Source organism: Oncorhynchus keta, chromosome 10, assembly GCF_023373465.1.
Source record: "Oncorhynchus keta strain PuntledgeMale-10-30-2019 chromosome 10, Oket_V2, whole genome shotgun sequence".
NCBI classification, from domain to species: Eukaryota; Metazoa; Chordata; class Actinopteri; order Salmoniformes; family Salmonidae; genus Oncorhynchus; species Oncorhynchus keta.
Window position 1 is genome coordinate 66,184,866 of NC_068430.1, and position 20,530 is coordinate 66,205,395.

Sequence of the window (20,530 nt, forward strand, 5' to 3'; positions counted from 1 at the left end):
ACAAAACAGTTTATAGAATGGCAAAATGTGACCGTAATTAAGAGAAAGTAAAAAATGTATTTGATCATTTTAATTTCAGACAGAATACACCATGGAGGGAATAATACATCTTAAACAATTAATCTTATAGAAAGCCTATGATTTAGTGTTCTATTACAATACTTCATTTTGAGAAACAGTCCATCACAATACTTGTGCGTATCATTAGCAGAGCATTAACATTTTAAATATCTGTTTCATCACAATTTACAGAAGCACCAGTGCATACCACACACAGGGCTATTCCACATTAACATCATTATTTTTCACTTTAAAATGTATGCCAAACAAACCAATGATTGCAAAGAGTGAGTAACTGATACTGTTACCTAACTGCATTTGCACTCAAGTAAATGTTTTTTTTGTGGAAATTGTTAAAACTAGCCATTGTGCATAAAGTTGAATGGTTTGATTAACTTTAATCATTGGTTTTAATATAATAATAATATATGCCATTTAGCAGACGCTTTTATCCAAAGCGACACAGTCATTTTAAAGTGAAATCCCAGCATAATTCTGTTATTGTGGAATTGCCCCATAACAAGTATCACAGCCTATCATAGGATGCATCCTTAATTGAGTTGTTCACAGCGCTCTTATGTCATGTAAATCTTGTATGGACTACAGTGGGAGATTTGTTCAAAGCTAGTGCTAAGCCGAGAGTTTCCCATTATATTATAATGGGGTTCCTAACGCTGCGTTTAGACATGTAGCCCAATTCTGATATTTTTTCCCCTAATCAGTATTTTGACCAATCACAGATCTTTTCACATCAGATCTAAGCATGTCACAGTATGTCAGATATGTACATAAGTCATCTGTTTGCCATCAATCACCCAAGTGCAGAGCTACTTTCTGAACCAGTGATTCTGGTCCTACATCTCCAGGACCAGAACTCAGAGGACCCACAGCTCAGTGAATTGGACAAAAACATATTCAGCGCCTAGCCATTCAGGAGTCGGTGTTCTCTGGGAGCAGGGCAGAATGGATGAATTCCTGCTTGTGAGTGCCATCGCAGTATGGTGGGTTAGCGGTGTACTTGCAGCCACACAGCCAAGCTTTGGAGTCCTTCTCAGGGACGAAGCGCAGAGGCATCAGGCCCTGGGCTTTAGTCTTGTGGGTTCCATCACAGAAAGGCTAAGACAGAAAGATGGGAGAAACACGACAGCGTTTGAGGACCTCAAATTCTAAATTAGTTACTGCTGCTAGATTCTGTGTCACTGAATAATCTGCTGTGTTGGTATGCTAAAGCAAATCTGATCCAATTCCACATGACAGAGTTCAATGAACCTGTTTCATTGAAAGTAGAGTGATGGGCGCATGGTGACCAATGTAAAGCATGATTGTAGTGCCCTCACCTGTTTCTTGCTGTGTCCACAAGTGCACCATGAGTAACGCTTTCCCCCTACAAGCTCCACCTTGAAAGGCTTTTTGGAAGCGATGACAGGCTCACTGGATAGACTGGAGAGCTGGACCTGTAACGATAAGTTTCAGATTTAGGGTAGCAAAACTGATTTCTAATATGCAAATTCTGTGAATGCATCCTACAAATGCCTGTGTGTGGTCACAAACAAGAAAATGGAAAATTATATTACGGCAGATAACAATAAATCACTTCCTCCCAATGCTATAGAGTGGGAGTAAATCCTCACCTCACAACATTGTAATCCACCATTTGAACACCAGGCTGCCGTTGCAACCAAAGACAACTTGTTTACATGCACAAGATAGATTGTGTTTTGTTGTTAACCATGTGAAACGTCTTCCTTGAGACTTTAATCGTTTGCTTACCTTTGGGGCAGTAATAATCGGCCACGTCCAAGGTTGTATCAAGGTTGCAGAAACTAATTTGCGCACTCTGTCTGACATGATCGTGTTCATATTTGGTTGTGGGTGGGTGCGTGCTATTAAGTAGCCTGCGGCTGCTACTCTGTGGTCTGTATATTGTTATTTATAAATAAAGCCTTCAAATTCAACGTATTCATATTAGTGACAGACAATTAGCAACCAAATGAAAATGGCATCAACAACCAACGTTAGCTTCACTTGAGATAAGGACGAGCGGAGACTGTGTAGCTAACGGCTGGTCATGTAGAGGTGGCTTCCGGGAATTAGTCACGTGAGCCGCTGCATGCGCTTCTCTCCAACCAAGATGCGCAGCATTGAGGGGATTCGATTATCTGGCCTTGGTTACCCGGTTGGAAAGAGTTTCACCGGGTGAAAAGTGAATTAGTTTAACCCTTTAACCTAACTCATAACCTTGACCCTAACTCCAAGCCTAGCTAGGTTGCCACCTAGCTAACATTAGCTACAACAAATTCGTAACATATCAAACGTTTAACAAATGTGTAACATATTATAAGAATTGTAATCCGTAAAGTATCATAGACAATGGATTATGGATATCTGAAAATTAATACATACCATACGAAATGTCATGTATACTAATTGAGTATCCCGGATTACGTTTACTATGTTACATATACCCCAGAGTCCAGGTTGCAAGCCCAGGAAGCAGCCCAGTTCCATAAGGTAGGTAGCCTGGCGGTTAGAGAGGTGAACCAGTGGCCGGAGGGTTGCGAGTTTGAATCTCAGGTCCGACTGAAAAAATCTGTCGGGAAGTGAGCTGGCAACAATTGGTTGCTGGCATTACATTCCTAGATGCCATTTGCCTGCTGTTGTGCCCCTGAGAAAGGCACTTGACCCTCACAACAACAGCTCCCCAAGTGTTCAGTGTGGCAGCCACCCTGCACCTCTCCAAAACCTGTGTTTTGGGGTTGGGTTAAAAGCAGAAGTCACATTTTGGTTCTTTTTTTTTCACACATTAACTTAGTTTAATAACGATCATCATATATCAGCTATATGAACTTGCCCGACGCCAGCATGTTAGACAAATATGAATACAACATTTTTTTTTTGATATGTTGCAGTAGGCCTATTTCACTATCCTTGCATCATGTCTTGCCTCCAGTTTGAGCTCAGGCTCCTTGAAGATTTCCTTTGAACATGAACATGAGCTTTGTTCTATGTAGGCCAAAAGTCACTGTTTTCTTGTAATATCTACATTGCCTGACTGTTTCTCAAAATAATGCATGGTTTAAGGGAAAAAAAATAAGAATGACACAATGTGTATTGAAATAGTAGGCTGTTATTTATTACCCTATGGACAGTGACAAAACATAAATGCCTTTATCCATTTATCATAAATAAAATGTTTGTCAACAAGTGATTTATGAACAATCAATATAGGCAGTACAGTATAAGGAAGTTAGCCACTTCATGACATGTTTAATTTATTTTTTAATAAGTTATTAATTTTAAACACTTTTTTTTCCACTGAGCTGACTAGATGCTAGAAGATGACCTTGAAATGTGTGCCATCACAGTAAAGTACATTTTTGGTTTGCCTACAAGGACACAGCATAAGGGTGCTGTCCTTCTCGGGAGTGAAGTGTGGTGGAGAGATACTGGGTGCTTGAGTCCTGTGAGCACCGTCACAGAAGGGCTGACAGAGAAAGGGCGTCAGAGAGAGAGAGAGAGGTAGCGAGACTGTCAGAGCTATTGTTTCACTGATTTCATTTGTAAATTATAGCACAGATTACAATCTGAAACATTATTCTCATGTAGAAGATCTAAAAATAGCATATAGGCATAAATCACCTCTGCTGGAATTGGAAAGGGTTAATATTGCATACATTTTGGCTCATCAGTTCTAACCCTTCTTTAGTTTTTTCGTTTTTTTACATTCAATGCCTTGAACTAGAACTCTGCTACACGACCCGAGCCCGACAGGCCCCGACATTATACATCAGGTTAGTCAGGCCTGTTTTTTCATCAATAACTAGGGTACAGGCTAGAGTTCTGCACAGGCAGGAATTTTAAGCCAGAGTACTCTACTTTGAACATTCAATGCCTAACACTCACCTGTTTCTTGCTGTGTCCACATGCACACCAGACATAGCACTTGCCTCCAGTCACTTTCCCCCTGAAAGGCATCTTGGCAGTAACGACTGTCTTATTGATCTGAGCGGAACACTGCATCTGAGGAAGAGGTAGTTTAGTCACACAATAATAGAGTATTGCTTAGTCTTGTCGTATGACAGAAGTGTTGATCCTGGCACTGAGAACTCATGGTGCAGTGGTTCACAAACTGTAGCAATAAATGTAATTTTATTTTAAATGTACTCTTGAAAGTTGTAATAGTAGAATGTGCAAGGTGACATTTAGAAATGGGATAGTGCATCATCAGTATTCTTCTTGTCATGTCAGTCATTGCATACCTTAGATAATTATTTATAACAGAAATGTCCAGATCAACTAGCCCATGTCAGCTAATGTTTTTAAGATACGGTTTTTTAGTCCAAAGATTTTTAGTAATGGTCAAGTCACTCAATATTAGATGAATACACATTAGAAATGGCAAAATGTATAGAATTACAAGAAATTTGCTTTAAAATGGCAAAATAATTATCTACACCCCATGACAAAATGTGTAGAATTGCAGAAAAAAAGTTTCAAATATGAAAAATGTTCTCTCTAAATACTGGAGGCTGAGACAGGAGGGGTCAGGAGACACTGTGGCCCCATCCCAAAAGCACAGCCCCCACACCACTAGAGGGATATCTTCAACCACCAATTTACCATCCGCCACGGCACAACCAAAGGGGGGCACGTTAGTGACTCAAACGCACCCCTCCTATTCACTACCATATGAATGGCAGTTCTGTGCCATGGGTGAATAAGGTGTGTTCTCTAATGACTATGCAGGTTTTCTTTGAACAGTTGCCCTTCCTTTATCTACTATGAAAAACATACATGTTGTTATTTCATACAGTGCCTTATAATTATTCTTTAAATGCTAGAATCTAGATTTATATATTCAAATATATAATAATAATAATTATATAACTGAATATATTTTTTCAAATACACATGTCAACAGTGATACTTTAATACTCATATCGTCTATTTCAATTATTTTAGTGAGGCTTTACAGAGAGGCTGGAATCCAGATCGCACCAGAAAGCTGACAAAAGGTGTTATTCTATAACTACTGCACTTGCAATCAAATCTCACAAGCGACCTACTTACAAAAAATGGATTTGCCTTGAGTTTATACATACGCTTGAATTGGTAACAGCTGCAAATAACCGAGGTTGCCTCAAAATTGCGACGGTCCCATTACGCCTTGTTCCTATGATCACGTTTATTCTTCCTGAAGCGGCGCGCGAGCATCTTTGTTGACGTCCCGGTTTTTAGTAAGGCTACCTACCTCCTAAGAAAAGTCAGACAAAACAATCTCCAGTAGCTTTCACTTTACCCTTTTCACAAAAAAAAAATGAATTAAAAAGACAAGTTAGACCGCCCACAACAAGTATCAACTTCCAAATGGGTTTATATCGCCAATGACAATGATTGTAGCAATATTTTGTAACACAGACAGGTAAGCTATTGGCCTATAATTGTAAAAAGACGCCCCAGGGCGAGGTCCACTTCCATACAAACCAAATGTTATTAGTCACATACACATGGTTAGCAGATGTTATTGCGAGTGTAGCGAAATACTTGTGCTTCTAGTTCGGACAATGCAACAATATCTAACATGTAATCGAACAATTCCACAACAGCAACCTAATACACACACATCTAAGTAAGGAATTGAGTAAGAATATATACATATAACACCGATCCCGAAGAAGTTAAAGTGACTGGTGATCCATTTATTAAAGTGTCCAATATTTTCAAGTCTCTATGTAGGCAGCAGCCTCTCTGTGTTAGTGATGGCTGTTTAACAGTGTGATAGCTTTGAGATAGAAGCTATTTTTCAGTCTCTCGGTCCCACCTTTGATGCACCTGTACTGACCTCGCCTTCTGGATGGTAGCGAGGTTAACAGGCAGTGGATCGGGTGGTTGTTGTCTTTGATGATCTTTTTTGGCCTTCCTGTGACATCGGGTGCTGTAGGTGTCATGGAGGGCAGGTAGTTTGCCCCCTGCGATGCACCCTTTGGAGAGCCTTGCCGTTGTGGGAGGTGCAGTTGCCGTACCAGGCGGTGATACAGCCCAACAGGATGCTCTAAATTGTGCATCTGTAAAATGTTGTGAGGGTTTTCGGTGAGGGTTTTCGGTGAAGCCAAATTTCTTCAGCCATCACCAATCATAGAGGAAGATAGAGGCCTCTAGTGGCCAAAAGCCTGTTTTAGCAAAGGCTGTGCCATTGAGGGTTTCAAATCAAATCAAACATTATTTGTCACATGCCCTGAATACATGCTCTGAAGTGTAGACCTTACCGTGAAATGCTTCCTTACAAGCCCTTAACCAACAGTACAGTTCAAGAATAGTTAAGAACATATTTACCAAATAAGCTAAAGTAAAACATTATAAAAAGTAACACAATAAAATAACTCATAACAAGGCTATATCCAGGGGGTACAGTACCGAGTCAGTGTGTGGGGGTAGAGGTGAGTTGAGGTAATTTGTACACGTAGGTAGGGAGTGAAGTGACTATGCATAGATAATAAACAGCGAGTAGCAGCGTACAAAACAAATGGAGGGGGGCATTTGATTAATTGCAGTCTTATGGCTTGGGGGTAGAAGTCTAGGATACTTTTGGTCCCATACTTGGTGCTCCGGTACCTCTTGCCGTGCAAAATCAGAGAAAACAGTCTCTGACTTGGGTGATTGGAGTCTCTGACAATTTTATGGACTATTTTCTGATACCGCCTATTGTATAGGTCCTGGATTGCAGGAAGCTTGGCCCCAGTGATGTCCTGGGCCGCATGCACTACCCTCTGTAGAATCTTATGGTCAGATTCCGAGCAGTTGCCATACCAGGCGGTGATGCAACCGGTCAGGATGCTCTCGATGGTGCTATCACGTTTTAAGGTAAGACCCAGATGCAGACTGTGTCGAAGTAACAATGTTTATTACAAGAACAGGGGCAAAGGTACAGGATGGCAGTCAGGCTCAGGGTCAGGTCAGGCAGAGGTCGGTAATCCAGATTAGTGAGGAAAAGGAACAGGAGGCTAGACAGGCTCAGAGTCAGGACAGGTAGAAGGGTCAAAGCCGGGAAAAACTAGAAAACAGGAACTAATACAGGAGCAAGGGGGAAAACGCTGGTAGGTTCTATGAACAAAACGAACTGGCAACAGACAAACAGAGAACACAGGTATAAAGACAGGTGAAACAGATCAGGGCGTGACAGGTGCAGCTGTCAAACTTTTTGATCTGGGGACCCATGCCAAATCTTTTCAGTCTCCTGAGGGGGAAAAGGTTTTGTCATGCCCTCTTCAAAACTGGCTTGGTGTGTTTGGACCATGATAATTAGTTGGTGATGTGGACACCAAGGAACTTGAAATACACGACCCGCTCCACTACAGCCCCGTCGATGTTAATGGAGGCCTGTTTGGCCCGCCTTTTCCTGCAGTCTACGATCAGCTCTTTTGTCTTGCTCACATTGAGAGAGAGGTTGTTGTTAGTCTCTTTCCACCATACTTCCAGCATTTTAAAGTAGTCAAATTAGTCAACTGGGTGGGGATTCCTATTAGTTGTAGCCTCGATGGTGCTGCCCATGCTGTCACAGATGCTACAATGGTACAGATATAAAGAGGAGTCCTCTATCCAAGGGTGAAAGTATAATTAATTATCTGTGCAAACATGTTTATGCGCCTGATCATAGAATTACATATCGATTCCCTATTAATTCAATAGGATTTCTGTGGGCCTAGTCGTAAATAATTGTCATTTAATTTTTAAAATGTATTCACTTTATTGTGGAATAAACACAACCAGTTATGATGTTTTAATCTGATTGTCAAATAATCACTTCAAAGGGCTCCTTTACTCGGCTACCTGTGCAAGTTCATCCACTTGTAAAATATTCCCAGCCTCCAAACAGTGGTGAATGGAAAGAGACACCTGTTACACAGAACACCAAAAAGTGTCATGAGATTTGGCGATTTCCATTAGGCCAGAACTGTCCGCGAGCGTCTCCGTGTCGGCCACTCATCTCTGCCTTTGCAAAATGTCAGTATTCTCATCTAAACCACATCACATTTTGGATCGTAGGCTATACCTCCCATTTTCAAGTCCATTCACTCATTTTTGCTCATGTTTTACCGATATGGCCTTCCCCCACTATTTATTTTGCCGGGATCATACTGCCTTACTTGCTCCTTCTACAGTGTTTTGACTGGTTCATGACACTGTTATTGTTACAGATTCCCCTGGCTTTGAGTTTTTTAAACTTCATACAGCTAACTCCACCCATCCCTTGGCGGTGCCCGAGACTAGGCCAGGGACATGTGGGTACGCAGACCCGGGAGCAACTGCAGCCCCTCATGATGAATTCAGATTTTTTTGTGTCTCCTACATCCATCAAAGTGACCCATCCCTGGACTAGGGGGATCATAAACTGTCTCCCCAAACTACTCATTTGTCTTGTGCTATTACTCAGAACCACATCCATCTCATAAATATGTTCTCTGGAAATAACATTTTATATTGTGTGTAACTCTCTGTGAGGTTTCCTTATTCCTCTGACTGGAAAATGTGTCAGTGCGTCACAGGCCAGCCCAACTGGGGAGTGGCTCTCTTTCAGTTATGACTGTTCATAACACTGTTATGACTGATTCATGAAGGCATTATGACAGGCTGCTTCAAATAAGTGATGCAACACAATGAGGACTTTGTCAATGCCGCGGTCTGTAAATAACGCTTTGAAACCAAGAGAACATGCAAATCAACTCAGTAAAATACATTTATTGACAGTAAAAGTTCAGTCGTCTTAATTGTGCCTTTTTAATTTTTACACAAAAATATCAAAATACTTTACAGGGCATTAAATCTGAATATTGGCAAATTCATTGTTGATTAATTCTCTCAAACAAATACACTGTACATTGACAACAATGCTTGTCTTTTCTCAAATGCAGTGCTCAATTTAAATTTCATAAAACTTTTTTTGAGAACAATGCATTTAAAAACTCTGCGTAGTCTAACTTGGTATTTAGCTACTGATTTGCGAGACTTAACTGCATTTCATGCATTTTATGTCCCAAGAAGTTAGTTCCATTTTCATCAAACTTCTTTAAGAGAGAGGTGCTTAAATATGCTGTAATACATAACAGATACACATAACGACATACATACATACATACATAACAACATGGATTATCTTGGTTACCCAACTTCAAAGCTTAGAAAATGAATGTGTCTATACACAAACACATTTAAGTATACAATTTGTACTCAAACAATAAAAAAGAACAAAAGTATATTTAAAAAATTATTTACATTTCATTGGGCCAAATCGCCCCAGTGCAACATGGGAAAGATTCCCTTTCAAGATTCCTTTGCAGTACTCTGTCAGTCAAAAACAATCGCTTTCGACATGTTCTTTCCTAGATTATTACCTTAATCGTACAACAACTCATAAAGGACGTACTTGTTCAACCGCAGATCTCCTTCGGAAGTCCTGTCAATATGGAGGAATAGGCTCATGTGTTGTCAACGTTAACATTCCCCATATAGTCTCGTTGCTACAGTATTTTACCAACTAACATCGTCGCTTGAAAGTTCCTCACTGACAACAAACTACAAAAAACAGAACAGTTCCAATACTTACCGACATCACATGTACGGGAGGTCAATATCGAGGTTGCAAACAGAAAACGAATACACATTTGGAAATGATCTTCGACCATATTTAAATTAGGAAATGATCAAATAAGATGAGTAACGCACACCACAAAGGAAAAATATTATTCCAGTCCAACAGTGAGTTAAAAGACCTGGGAGAACGGCACAGAAGGACCTGTTATTATGTGCCACACAGGAATGTAGATGCAGCAGGCAGTAAAGAAAGCTACATATTAGAGTTCCCGAGTTGCCTATGTGTTCTGAATGGTAACATGTATGACTTGGCATCATGATCTCAGTAGTAAGACATACTTTACATAATGGTGTTACTAGAATGACGTAACAGATGTCATGGGTAGTCGTATCATAACAGATAAAGTCAGCTGATGACAATTGATTCAACACTGACCCGATGAAAGCAATAAGAGTTTGAGTCACAATTGTATAAGAACATAGTCACAAATACCATGACTGCTATGTCATTGCTATGACAGCATTTTATAGATCTTAAGACAAAGTAAAGTGATACCATCTAACATGGGATGTTGCTTGTCAGTTCTTCTAAAAAACAGAACATTGAGCAGCATCTTAAGACACAATTACAGATGATTTCAGACTTACCAATAAACATATTTTCATTTTTACAATTGTTGACATTATCACCGTTGCCTATCAATAGTATAAATGGTAAGATTGAAAAGAGTGCTTTCACCTAAATCTGAAATAACGGTAAATGTAACCAGAACAAAAACTAGACTAAGAAATGGATAAGAGAAAAGAAGCTGCCTTTTGGCTGTTAAGGGGGAGTTGATTTTCCTCAGTAACTCTAGCATTATTTTAAGGCATTGACAACTATACAGTATTGCTAAAAGAACAAGTAGTTTTCCGGGCATCAAAAGAACAATATGTACAACCGTAACAAATAAGAAAACACTAACACTTCAGGATAGAGTGCAAAATATTCATACTAATCAATCACTAACTTGTCAGTTCCAAGTAGCCTAGAAACAGTAAGTACCAAATGTCCCTTATTCGGTTCTATATCAGCAAAGTACACATGGGTTGAGGAAACAAAAATATTAATTTCTTACATATTTACTTTGACAATTTTCAAATGTTTGGTTTCGTTTGATTAATCTCGGCAGTGGCACACATATTGAACATCATACATTCTCTCTAAATTCTCAGGGGTGGACTGAGGCATAGTTAGCATTCTACACTGTCAATGCCAGTCCCCAGATCATTTGGTGCCAGTCTGTAGCTGTGACATTTAATAGGATAGAATAGGAATATCATAGTTATACAATATATGGGAGGGAAGAAAATGAAAGGAAGACAGTTGATGTTTAGAGAGGTGTCAGACAGTTTGTCCTCAACAAGGATGTTTGAAGGGATACATTGGTTCCACAGGGGTACACTTGCTTAAGTGGAGGGTCAGTGCTTCAGTAAAGTTATGGCCTAAGGACACTTTGGCCCAAAACACTCACGCCCAAATTCCAAGTCGACACTTAGCCCTACCCATAGGCACTCCAGTAGATCTAAAAGGATTGGATAGGTTTAAAGTTACAAGGTAATTGATTTACCTTGTCTTCTGATTGGCTAGGTGGAATAGTCATCATATTGTTTACGCCCATCTAATCATTTCAGATCTCAGGAAGTGCCTTGAGAGTAGTGGCTAGGGGTTGATTTGGAATTGATCACCAGAGTCCAATTTCTATGCTGGACCCCAATACTCTCCACATTTACCGTCAGGACTCCAGAGTCTCTGGCTCTGCTACAAGAGCAAACACAATTGGTCTATCTAACAGATTAGTGCAATTCAATTACAGACCACTGTATTCATGCTCTCTGAAAGCTGCCTACACACACACAGACCTAGAAGAAAAAAACATCCTCAAATAAAAGGAATTCAATGCATTAAAAAAACATAACCGTTTAAATTGAATCCATTATACATTCATAAAAGAGGGGGAAAGACAGAGATGATAGAAGACAGAGAGTTCAAGAGTCTTTCAGGTAGAGATTAAAGGTGACATTAGTTTCTGATGGAACAGCTCAATTACTTTCCTTTCCCCTGTTATAGCTGCTGTTACAACTGCAACAGTTCAGACATGAAGATGACATGTCAGCCATTCTTGTCTCCGCCCTTCTCTCCCACCCCCTGAAATCAAACACATGTAAAACTGACCTGTGAGTTTAGATGTTCGGCCCACACATACATTTATCAACATTGATGAGGTATACAGCTACAGTATATCATCCGGTTTAACAGCGTTACAAAGCAGGTCAACCTCCTACAAAGCAGTTTATTTTTTATAGCTTCAGTTGATCAAGAATTGACCTATACAATGGTCTATTCAAATAAGGAGTCTCGAACAACTGCATATCGACACTCACCCCGGGCTTGTGAAGTGCATTATCCTGCAGGCCGAAGAGTGGGTTTCCCTGGCCACCCTGCAGTGGCGAGGCCCCCAGGTTGGGGGACTGGGAAGTGGGGGTGGAGGTGAGGGCCCCGGTTAGCGCGAGTCGCTGTAGCTCCCTCTGCCGCTGCTGCTGCAGCATCTGAAAGACCACCACCTGCTGCTCCTGAGACACACACAGCACAAGACATAAGGGACTTGAAAATGTGTAGTGATATGCACATCCAAAATGAATCCAACGGTGCTGGGCCCAAAAAAAGACTGCAGCATATACTGTATGCTGTTTTTCTTCTCCATTTATTTTTTGGGATCGAAATAAACTTGGCAATGGTCACACTCATTGAATAATTAGGGGTTAACAGCCAAGCAGATTGTTAACTTTTTCAAAATCATTTGGCACTAGAGGCCATGAGCAACTTGGGCAAAAATGGTCCTATAAACCGATTGGCCTATAGGTGGCACTGTTATAAGCAGTCTTACTTAAACCGTCATATCCACCGCCCCATTTGACCTCGAGTCTTGAAACTTTGTATGTACAGTCCCTTCAGAAAGTATTCAAGTGTTACAGCCCAAATTTAAAATGGATTAAATTGAGATTTTGTGTCACAGGCTTACACACAATACCCCACAACGTCAATGTGGAATTATGTTTTTAGAAATGTTTACAAATGAATTAAAAATGAAAAGCAGAAATGTCTTTTGTCAAGTATTTAACCCCTTTGTTATGGCAAGCCTAAATAAGTTCAGTAGTAGAAGTTGCTCAACAAGTCACATAATACATTGCATGGACTAATAATAGTGTTTAAGATGTTTTTGAATGACTACCTCATCTCTGTACCCCACACATACAATTAGTTGTAAGGTCCCTCAGTTGAGCAGTGAATTTCAAACACTAGGGAGGTTATCCAATGCTTGGCAAAGAAGAGCCACCTATTGGTAGATGAGTAAAACAATTTAAAAGCAGACACTGAATATCCCTGTGAGTATGGTGAAGTTATTAATTACACTTTGGATGGTGTATCAATACACCCAGTCACGACAAATATACAGGTGTCCTTCCTAACTCAGTTGCAGGAGAGTAAGGAAACCGCTCAGGGAAAAGAAGAAAGACTGTAAAGAGTAAACATATTCCAAAACATGCATCCTGTTTGCACTAAGACACTAAAGTAAAACTGCAAAGAAATGTACTTCATGTCTTGAATACCAAGTGTTATGTTTTGGCAAATCCAACACAACACATCACTGAGTACCAGTCTGCTTTCCAACAGAAACTGTGAGACAAATTGACCTTTCAACTGGACAATAACCTAAAACGCAAGGCCAAATACAGTTGAAGTCAGAAGTTTACGTACACCTTAGCCAAATACATTTAAACTCAGTTTTTCACAATTCTTGACATTTAATCCTAGTGAAATCCTAGCCATTTTGCCACAACTTTGGAAGTATGCTTGGGGTCATTGTCCATTTGGAAGACCCGTTTGTGACCAAGCTTTAACTTCCTGACTGATGTCTGGAGATGTTGCTTCAATATATCCACATAATTTTTCTCCCTCATGATGCCATCTATTTTGTGAAGTGCACCAGTCCCTCCTACAGCAAAGCACCCCCATGCTTCACGGTTGGGATGGTGTTCTTCGGCTTGCAAGCCTCCCCCGTTTTCCTCCAAACGGTCATTATGGCCAAACTGTTCTATTTTTGTTACATCAGACCAGAGGACATTTCTCCAAAAAGTACGATCTTTGTCCCCATGTGCAGTTGCAAACAGTAGTCTGGCTTTTTATGGCGGTTTTGGAGCAGTGGCTTCTTCCTTGCTGAGCGGCCTTTCAGGTTATGTCGATATAGGACTCATTTTTACTGTGGATATAGATACTTTTGTCTGTAAACAATTGTTGGAAAAATGTATTGTGTCATGCACAATGTAGATGTCTTAACTGACTTGCCAAAACTATAGTTTGTTAACAAGAAATGTGTGGAGTGGTTGAAAAACAAGTTTTTATGAATCCAACCTAAGTGTATGTAAACTTCTGACTTCAACTGTATATACTGGAGTTGGTTACCAAGATGACATTGAATGTTCCTGAGTTGCCTAGTTACAGTTTCGATTTAAATTTCCTTTAAAGTAATAATGTGCAACTATTGTACAATCCAGGTGTGCAAAGCTCTTAAGAGACTTACCAAGAAAGACTCACAGCTGTAATCGCTGCCAAAGGTGATTCTAACATTTATTGACTCAGGGGTGTGAATACTTATGTAAATGAGATATTTCTGTATTTCATTATCAATACATTTGCAAACATTTCTAAAAACATGTTTTCACTTTGTCATTATGGGGTATTGTGTGTAGATGGGTGGAAAAAACAAATATTTAATACATTTTGAATTTTGTCTGTAACATAACAAAATGTGGAATAAATCAAGAGGATGAATACTTTCTGAAGACAACGTCGGTGTCTTTCCTCATGCTGAACAAATTTGCCCCCAGGACCCATAACGTCCGTGAGGACAGATTTTCCTCCATCTTGGAAATTTTGGAAAACCTTGGAAAAACATATTGTCATGAACCATGAATCCAAATAAGGGATTGGTTGAGAGATGGCTGAGTTTTTGAAATTGAAATCCTTTGTAAATCCACTTCACAATGGCCTATCAACTTTCAACTTTTTAGGTCATCAAAGACATTACCACGAAGAACCATACGTTTGGCATTGATATCTTAAAACAATATGGAAACTATTAACAATTCACTTTTTGACGCTAATGCTTAAAATAGTCATAAAAACATGTGAGATACATGCCATTTATTTATCCCTTCTGAGCTTGTCAGTCATGCTTATGTTAACATGTGTTTGTATCTCCCTCTTGTATTTCCCTAGTAAACCACAACATAATCCTGCAACCTTTCCCCATGCGATCCCTATTTCCGGTCACAACTTGCAGACTTGTTTACGTGCTGCTGTGCATTTTGTTGCTAACCTTACTTTGCTACCTGACAACTTTATGATTTTTACTTTTTAATCACCGTTTATATTTTTAGTTTTCCCCCACTCAACTTTTTCACTCCGGACGCTTTATCTGGACATGGTTCGTCAGGACCACCACCAGCCGACGCTAAGTAGTAACATTAACATGCCTTCTAATTGCAGTCGCTGTACTCATAATATACAGGAGAACGATCGCCTTACGGCGAGGATAGCTGTGCTGCAAGCCCAGCTTCACATGCAATTGTTAGGCAAGGGTAATTTCAGTGTAGGAAAGGATGAAACGGTGTCTGTGCCACCAGTAAGTACAAAGAGTAGTATAAATCCCCTCGCACGGTCCCTGCAGCCGGACAACTTTCTCATGGCTTCTGGAGGGAAATGCTGTAGGAATGCTCAACCAGTGTCGCTCATTCAGCCGGCAAACTTTCAACCGGTTCTCCCCATTAAGCAACGAGTCTGAGTCAGAGGCCGAGCCTTCTCTGGTCTCTACTCCTCCCGTTACGGGGTCTGAGACGCCGAAGCCTCCCACCATTAGCTCTGACAAATTGAAAACCCTAGTCATTGGCAACTCCATTACCCGCAGTATTAGACTTAAAATGAATCATCCAGCGATCATACACTGTTTATCAGGGGGCAGGGCTACTGATGGTAAGGCTAATCTGAAGATGGTGCTGGCTAAACCTAAAACTGGCGAGTGTAGAGTATAAGGATATTGCTATCCACGTTGGCACCAACGATGTTATGATGAAACGGTCAAGAGGTCACCTAGCGCAACAAAGCTTCAGCGCGTAAATCAGCTAGAAAGATGTGTCGGCATTGAGTAATTGTCTCTGGCCCCCTCCCAGTTAGGGGGAGTGATGAGCTCTACAGCAGTGTCTAAACTCAATCGCTGATTGAAAACATTTTTCTGCCCCACCCAAAAGAAAGAATTTGTAGATAATTGGCCATCTTTCTGGGACCAAGCCTGGCCTGTTGAGGAGTGATGGACTCCATCCTAGCTGGAGACGTGCTCTCATCTTATCTACGAACATAGACAGAGCCCTAGCTCCACAATGAAATGGGGTGCAGGCCAGGCAGCAGGCTGTTAGCCAGCCTGCCAGCTTAGTGGAGTCTGCCACTAGCACAGTCAGTGTAGTCAGCTCCGCTATCCCCATTGAGACCGTGTCTGTGCCTCGACCTAGGTTGGGCAAAACTAAACATGGCGGTGTTCGCCTAAGCAATCTCACTAGGATAAAGACCTCAATTCCTGCCATTATTGAAAGATTGTGATACCTCATCTCAAAATAGGGCTACTTAATGTTTGATCCCTCACTTCCAAGGCAGTTATAGTCAATGAGCTAATCACTGATCATAATCTTGATGTCATTGGCCTACCTGAAACATGGCTTAAGCCTGATGAATTTACTGTGTTAAATGAGGCCTCGCCTCCTGGTTACACTAGTGACCATATCCCCCGCACATCCCGCAAAGGCGGAGGTGTTGCTAACATTTGCGATAGCAAATTTCAATTTACAAAAAAAACCCTACGTTTTCATCTTTTGAGCTTCTAGTCATGAAATCTATGCAGCCTCCTTAATCACTTTTTATAGCTACTATTTACAGGCCTCATGGGCCATATGCAGCATTCCTCACGTAGTTCCCTGAATTCCTATCTGCCCTAGTAGTCATAGCAGATAATATTCAAATTTTTGGTGACTTTAATATTCACATGGAAAAGTTCACAGACCCACTCCAAAAGGCTTTCGGAGCCATCATCGACTCAGTGGGTTTTGTACAACATGTCCCCGGACATACTCACTGTCACAGTCATACTCTGGACCTAGTTTTGTCCCATGGAATAAATGTTGTGGATCTTAATGTTTTTCCTCATAATCCTGGACTATCGGACCACCATTTTATTACGTTTGCAATCGCAACAAATAATCTGCGCAGACCCCAACCAAGGATCCTCAGAAGTCGTGCTATACATTCTCAGACAACTCAAAGCTTCCTTGATGCCCTTCCAGACTCCCTCTGCCTACCCAGAGGACACAAATCAGTTAACCACCTAACTGAGGAACTCAATTTAAATTTGTGCAATACCCTAGATTCAGTCACACCCCTAAAAACATTTGTCATAACAAGCTAGCTCCTTGGTATACAGAAAATACCCGAGCTCTGAAGCAAGGTTTCAGAAAATTGGAACGGAAATGGCGCCACACCAAACTGGAAGTCTTCCGAGTAGCTTGGAAAGACGGTACCGTGCAGTATCGAAGAGCCCTCACTGCTGCTTGATCATCCTATTTTTCCAGATTATTTGAGGAAAATAAGAACCATCCAAAATGTATTTTGATTCTGTTGCAAAGCTAACTAAAAAGCAGCATTCCCCAAGAGAGGATGGCTTTCACTTGTGTATATGTATTGATATGTTATGCTGTGTGTGCCATTTTTCAATTGATGTAGTTCTGTCCTTGAGCTGTTCTTGTGTATAATGTTCTGTATTTCATGTTTTGTGTGGATCCCAGAAAGGGTAGCTGCTGCTTTAGCAACAGCTAATTGTGATCCTAATAAAAAGTAAAAGGTCATACATATGAAAAGTTAAATGACAATTCTTTACGACTAGGCCCACAGAGATCCTATTGAATTAATAGGGATTCTATATGTTACTACATTTGTTTTGGTGCACTACAGGACGTCCCGTACCGGAAATAAATTAATTATACTTTCACCCCTGCACAGGAGTACAAAGAATCTGAGGAGGAACAAATGGGAGACTTCAAAGTTCAACCCTAATCCAGGTCCAAACCCCATAACCAAAGACAACCCATGACCTCATGCATCATAGGTCATGACAATCCCATCCACAAAAAGCTATGATGCAAGCTTTATAGGCAACAGTTGAAAATCATGGAGTAATCTTGGAGAAGCTGAGGTTTCAGATAGCACCCTCTAGCACAAATTCCAGTCCAAAACAGTACACCAACGCAGCTCCCGCTGTTGGCATTAGCTACACCTGATCAAGCTCAGGCAACACCTGAACCACCAGCAGTGGGCCGCCATTCGAGGGCTGTAGCTGCAGCCGCCCCTTACCAATCACCTCTGCCACCTCACCCCCAGACTCATCCTATCTAACCTCACCCTATACAGCTCCAGCCTGTAGCTCCCCCCAACAAGCCTCTAGCTTAAAAAAAAAAAAATCTGATTTCACATGTCAATTTAAAACACTGTAAATCCACTTCACAGCGGCCTATCAACTTGAAACTTGTCATCACTATCATAGACATCCCTAAGATGAACCACACTGACTTTGGTAATGATATCTAAAAAAACAAGGAAAATATTAATAACTCATTCTTTGCGTATGTAACACTAATGCTCAAAGTCATATTTTCCTCGTGAACCACACGTCAGATTCACTCCAGATGTAGTATTTAGAATCATGATTGCCCATAAAGGAAGAGTTCCTACATGATTGAGTGCTTGCTTTGTGAACCCCGTTCATTGCTGCTCGCAGCTATATTTTAATAATAATAATATATGCCATTTAGTATAATGTATCTCTTATTTCGGTCCTAGCAATTCATCCATTAATACTGTTTCAGTTTTATCTTAACTTCATATGATAACCATCTTATCACTGTGTTGTATTGCGTTACCAAAGATCACGAGCGTGTGCTGCAAGTGTTTGCATGTCTGAGTGTGTTTGTAGTGCATGGTAGAGTCATTACTGGAGTAAAGTTCTGCTGGAGAAGGAGCTGCTTCTGCTGCTCAGACAGGAGAGAAGACCTGAAATACAACCATGTTAAATATTACTCATCATGGGACACTTCCAGTCCAAACAACACTTACCCAGCCAACCCATTAGTCACAACACAAATAAATTACAGTAACAGTCTAGACCAGAATCAGTTAGCACAGCCAGTAACAACAAGAAATCAACTGTCTGTCACTATCAGACGATATAAAAATGTATCACTGTCACAAAAATAGTGGCTGTGGCTATCACAACAACAACAACAACTGATCAACAGCAATCAACTAACAACATCCTCACAAAACAATCAACCAACACTATCACCAATCATTATACTTTTCTGGTGATCAGACATGGAGGAGGTACTCACGGACTCATGCTCTTGGGGAGCTGCAGGCCCTGTGCCAGTGCTTGTAGGCCCAAAGGAGGAGGCTGGGGCCGCAGGGCTGGTAGGGTGGGCTGGGGGCCGTTCTGGACAGGTGACTGGATCACCCCGTTCAGGCTGCCCAGCATCCCGTTCATGTTCAGCTGGGGACTTCCTGCTTGGGAGGCCATGAGCCCGCCCACCATGGAACTGCTGGCATGACTGAGGCCCCCCAGGCTGTCAGTCAAAACCCGCCCACCCAGCCCGTTCAGCAAGGGCTGGCCGAAGGAGGCGGGGCTCTGCTGAGGGGGCGGAGTGCTCTGGAAGGAGAGGGAGGAGCTACTGCGGGAGGGACTACCAGAGTGGAGCTCCTAGAGTCGGAAGATAAAAACACAGGGTAAAACTAATGGGACAGTTATGGTTCATTTACAGGTGCAATCTGTAAGTTTAATTTCCCCATATTTCATATTTTAACATTCCCTCAATGTAATAACACGCATCTCACGCCCACCTGAAGATCTGTCTTTTTCAGTCATCTATTTCCTGTGTTTGAGGGATGAAAATCCACTTGTCACTTAAACCTCGCTGGATGAATTGCTTTCATTTGATTCCTGCGACTCTTTCATACTCTTGCTTAACGTTACGACCGTGGAAACGTTTGTAACGACCTGTCAAACACACTCTGGTAATGGCTAAAATGGGCTCAATTGAAAAAATTGTCTTTACACTGGTTCTATAAAAAACGCTAAAACTTCTTAAGGGATATAACGCACCATCTTGACACTTAAATCACAAGAAAGATAACTTGATTTCAATGGGCGTTCATTTTTTGTGGAATTTTAAAAAGTAATCCTTTCATACAGTTGAAATGTTTACAAATGAGATGCGTTAGGTTCTAATTCTCAGAGTAAAACACTCAACGGACACTGTGAAAGCTTAAGTTGAATTCTTCCCAGAGGATCAATACAGGTGCATTAGACAAACACATTTTCACACAAGCACTGATATTTAACCGTTCCTCATAGGCTGAGTCTCCTCCTACCCATCTGTACAAACATCGTTCTTTACTGCTAGGCAGGACACTAGTGATTCCAGGCCATAAACTTTTATTTCTCGCTTAGGTGACCTGACCTCAACCCCCCTCCATCACCAATCCATGGCTCTCTCCCCTTATCAATGCCTGCCACATGTAATCACTTCCCTGCAATCAACACATTCCAAGCTTAGTTGCACACACTATATACCTTCCTCCTATAACCCTTAACTTCTGGTGTAGACCCTCTAAACCTCAGCACTCCATCAGTGACATGAATAAGTATATTTTCATATTCTCAGAACCCAACAAAAGCAACTTTCGAGA

At 41.0% G+C, this 20,530-nt stretch overlaps 2 protein-coding genes and 1 long non-coding RNA gene across 5 annotated transcripts in view; all 3 read right to left on the reverse strand.

Annotated features, from left to right (window-relative positions):
- Positions 1-55: 55 nt before the first annotated feature.
- LOC118389250 (CDGSH iron-sulfur domain-containing protein 3, mitochondrial-like) lies at positions 56-2,171 on the reverse strand. Its single transcript, XM_035779125.2, has 3 exons — positions 1,831-2,171; positions 1,398-1,514; positions 56-1,176 (listed from the first exon to the last, which is right to left on the reverse strand). The coding sequence occupies exons 1-3, from the start codon at positions 1,918-1,920 to the stop codon at positions 991-993; spliced, it is 393 nt and encodes a 130-aa protein (XP_035635018.1). The 5' UTR covers positions 1,921-2,171; the 3' UTR covers positions 56-990.
- A 1,006-nt stretch (positions 2,172-3,177) lies between these two features.
- On the reverse strand, positions 3,178-6,175 carry LOC127932693 (uncharacterized). Of its 3 annotated transcripts, none has more exons than XR_008146361.1 (3): positions 5,903-6,175; positions 3,964-4,080; positions 3,178-3,544 (listed from the first exon to the last, which is right to left on the reverse strand). It is a non-coding gene; the product is annotated as an uncharacterized LOC127932693 (long non-coding RNA). The 3 variants fall into 3 exon arrangements; XR_008146360.1 differs by lacking the exon at positions 5,903-6,175 and adding an exon at positions 5,163-5,882; XR_008146362.1 differs by lacking the exon at positions 5,903-6,175 and adding an exon at positions 5,131-5,882.
- A 2,605-nt stretch (positions 6,176-8,780) lies between these two features.
- Positions 8,781-20,530, reverse strand: part of LOC118389398 (protein AF-17-like) — a 33,316-nt gene continuing 21,566 nt past the window's right edge. The window contains exons 17-20 of the mRNA XM_052527695.1: positions 19,177-19,541; positions 18,781-18,838; positions 12,073-12,261; positions 8,781-11,836 (exon numbers count right to left, since the gene is read on the reverse strand). Coding sequence (XP_052383655.1) covers positions 11,801-11,836; positions 12,073-12,261; positions 18,781-18,838; positions 19,177-19,541 — 648 coding nt within the window. The 3' untranslated portion in view covers positions 8,781-11,800. The remainder of the gene's footprint in view (positions 11,837-12,072; positions 12,262-18,780; positions 18,839-19,176; positions 19,542-20,530) is intronic.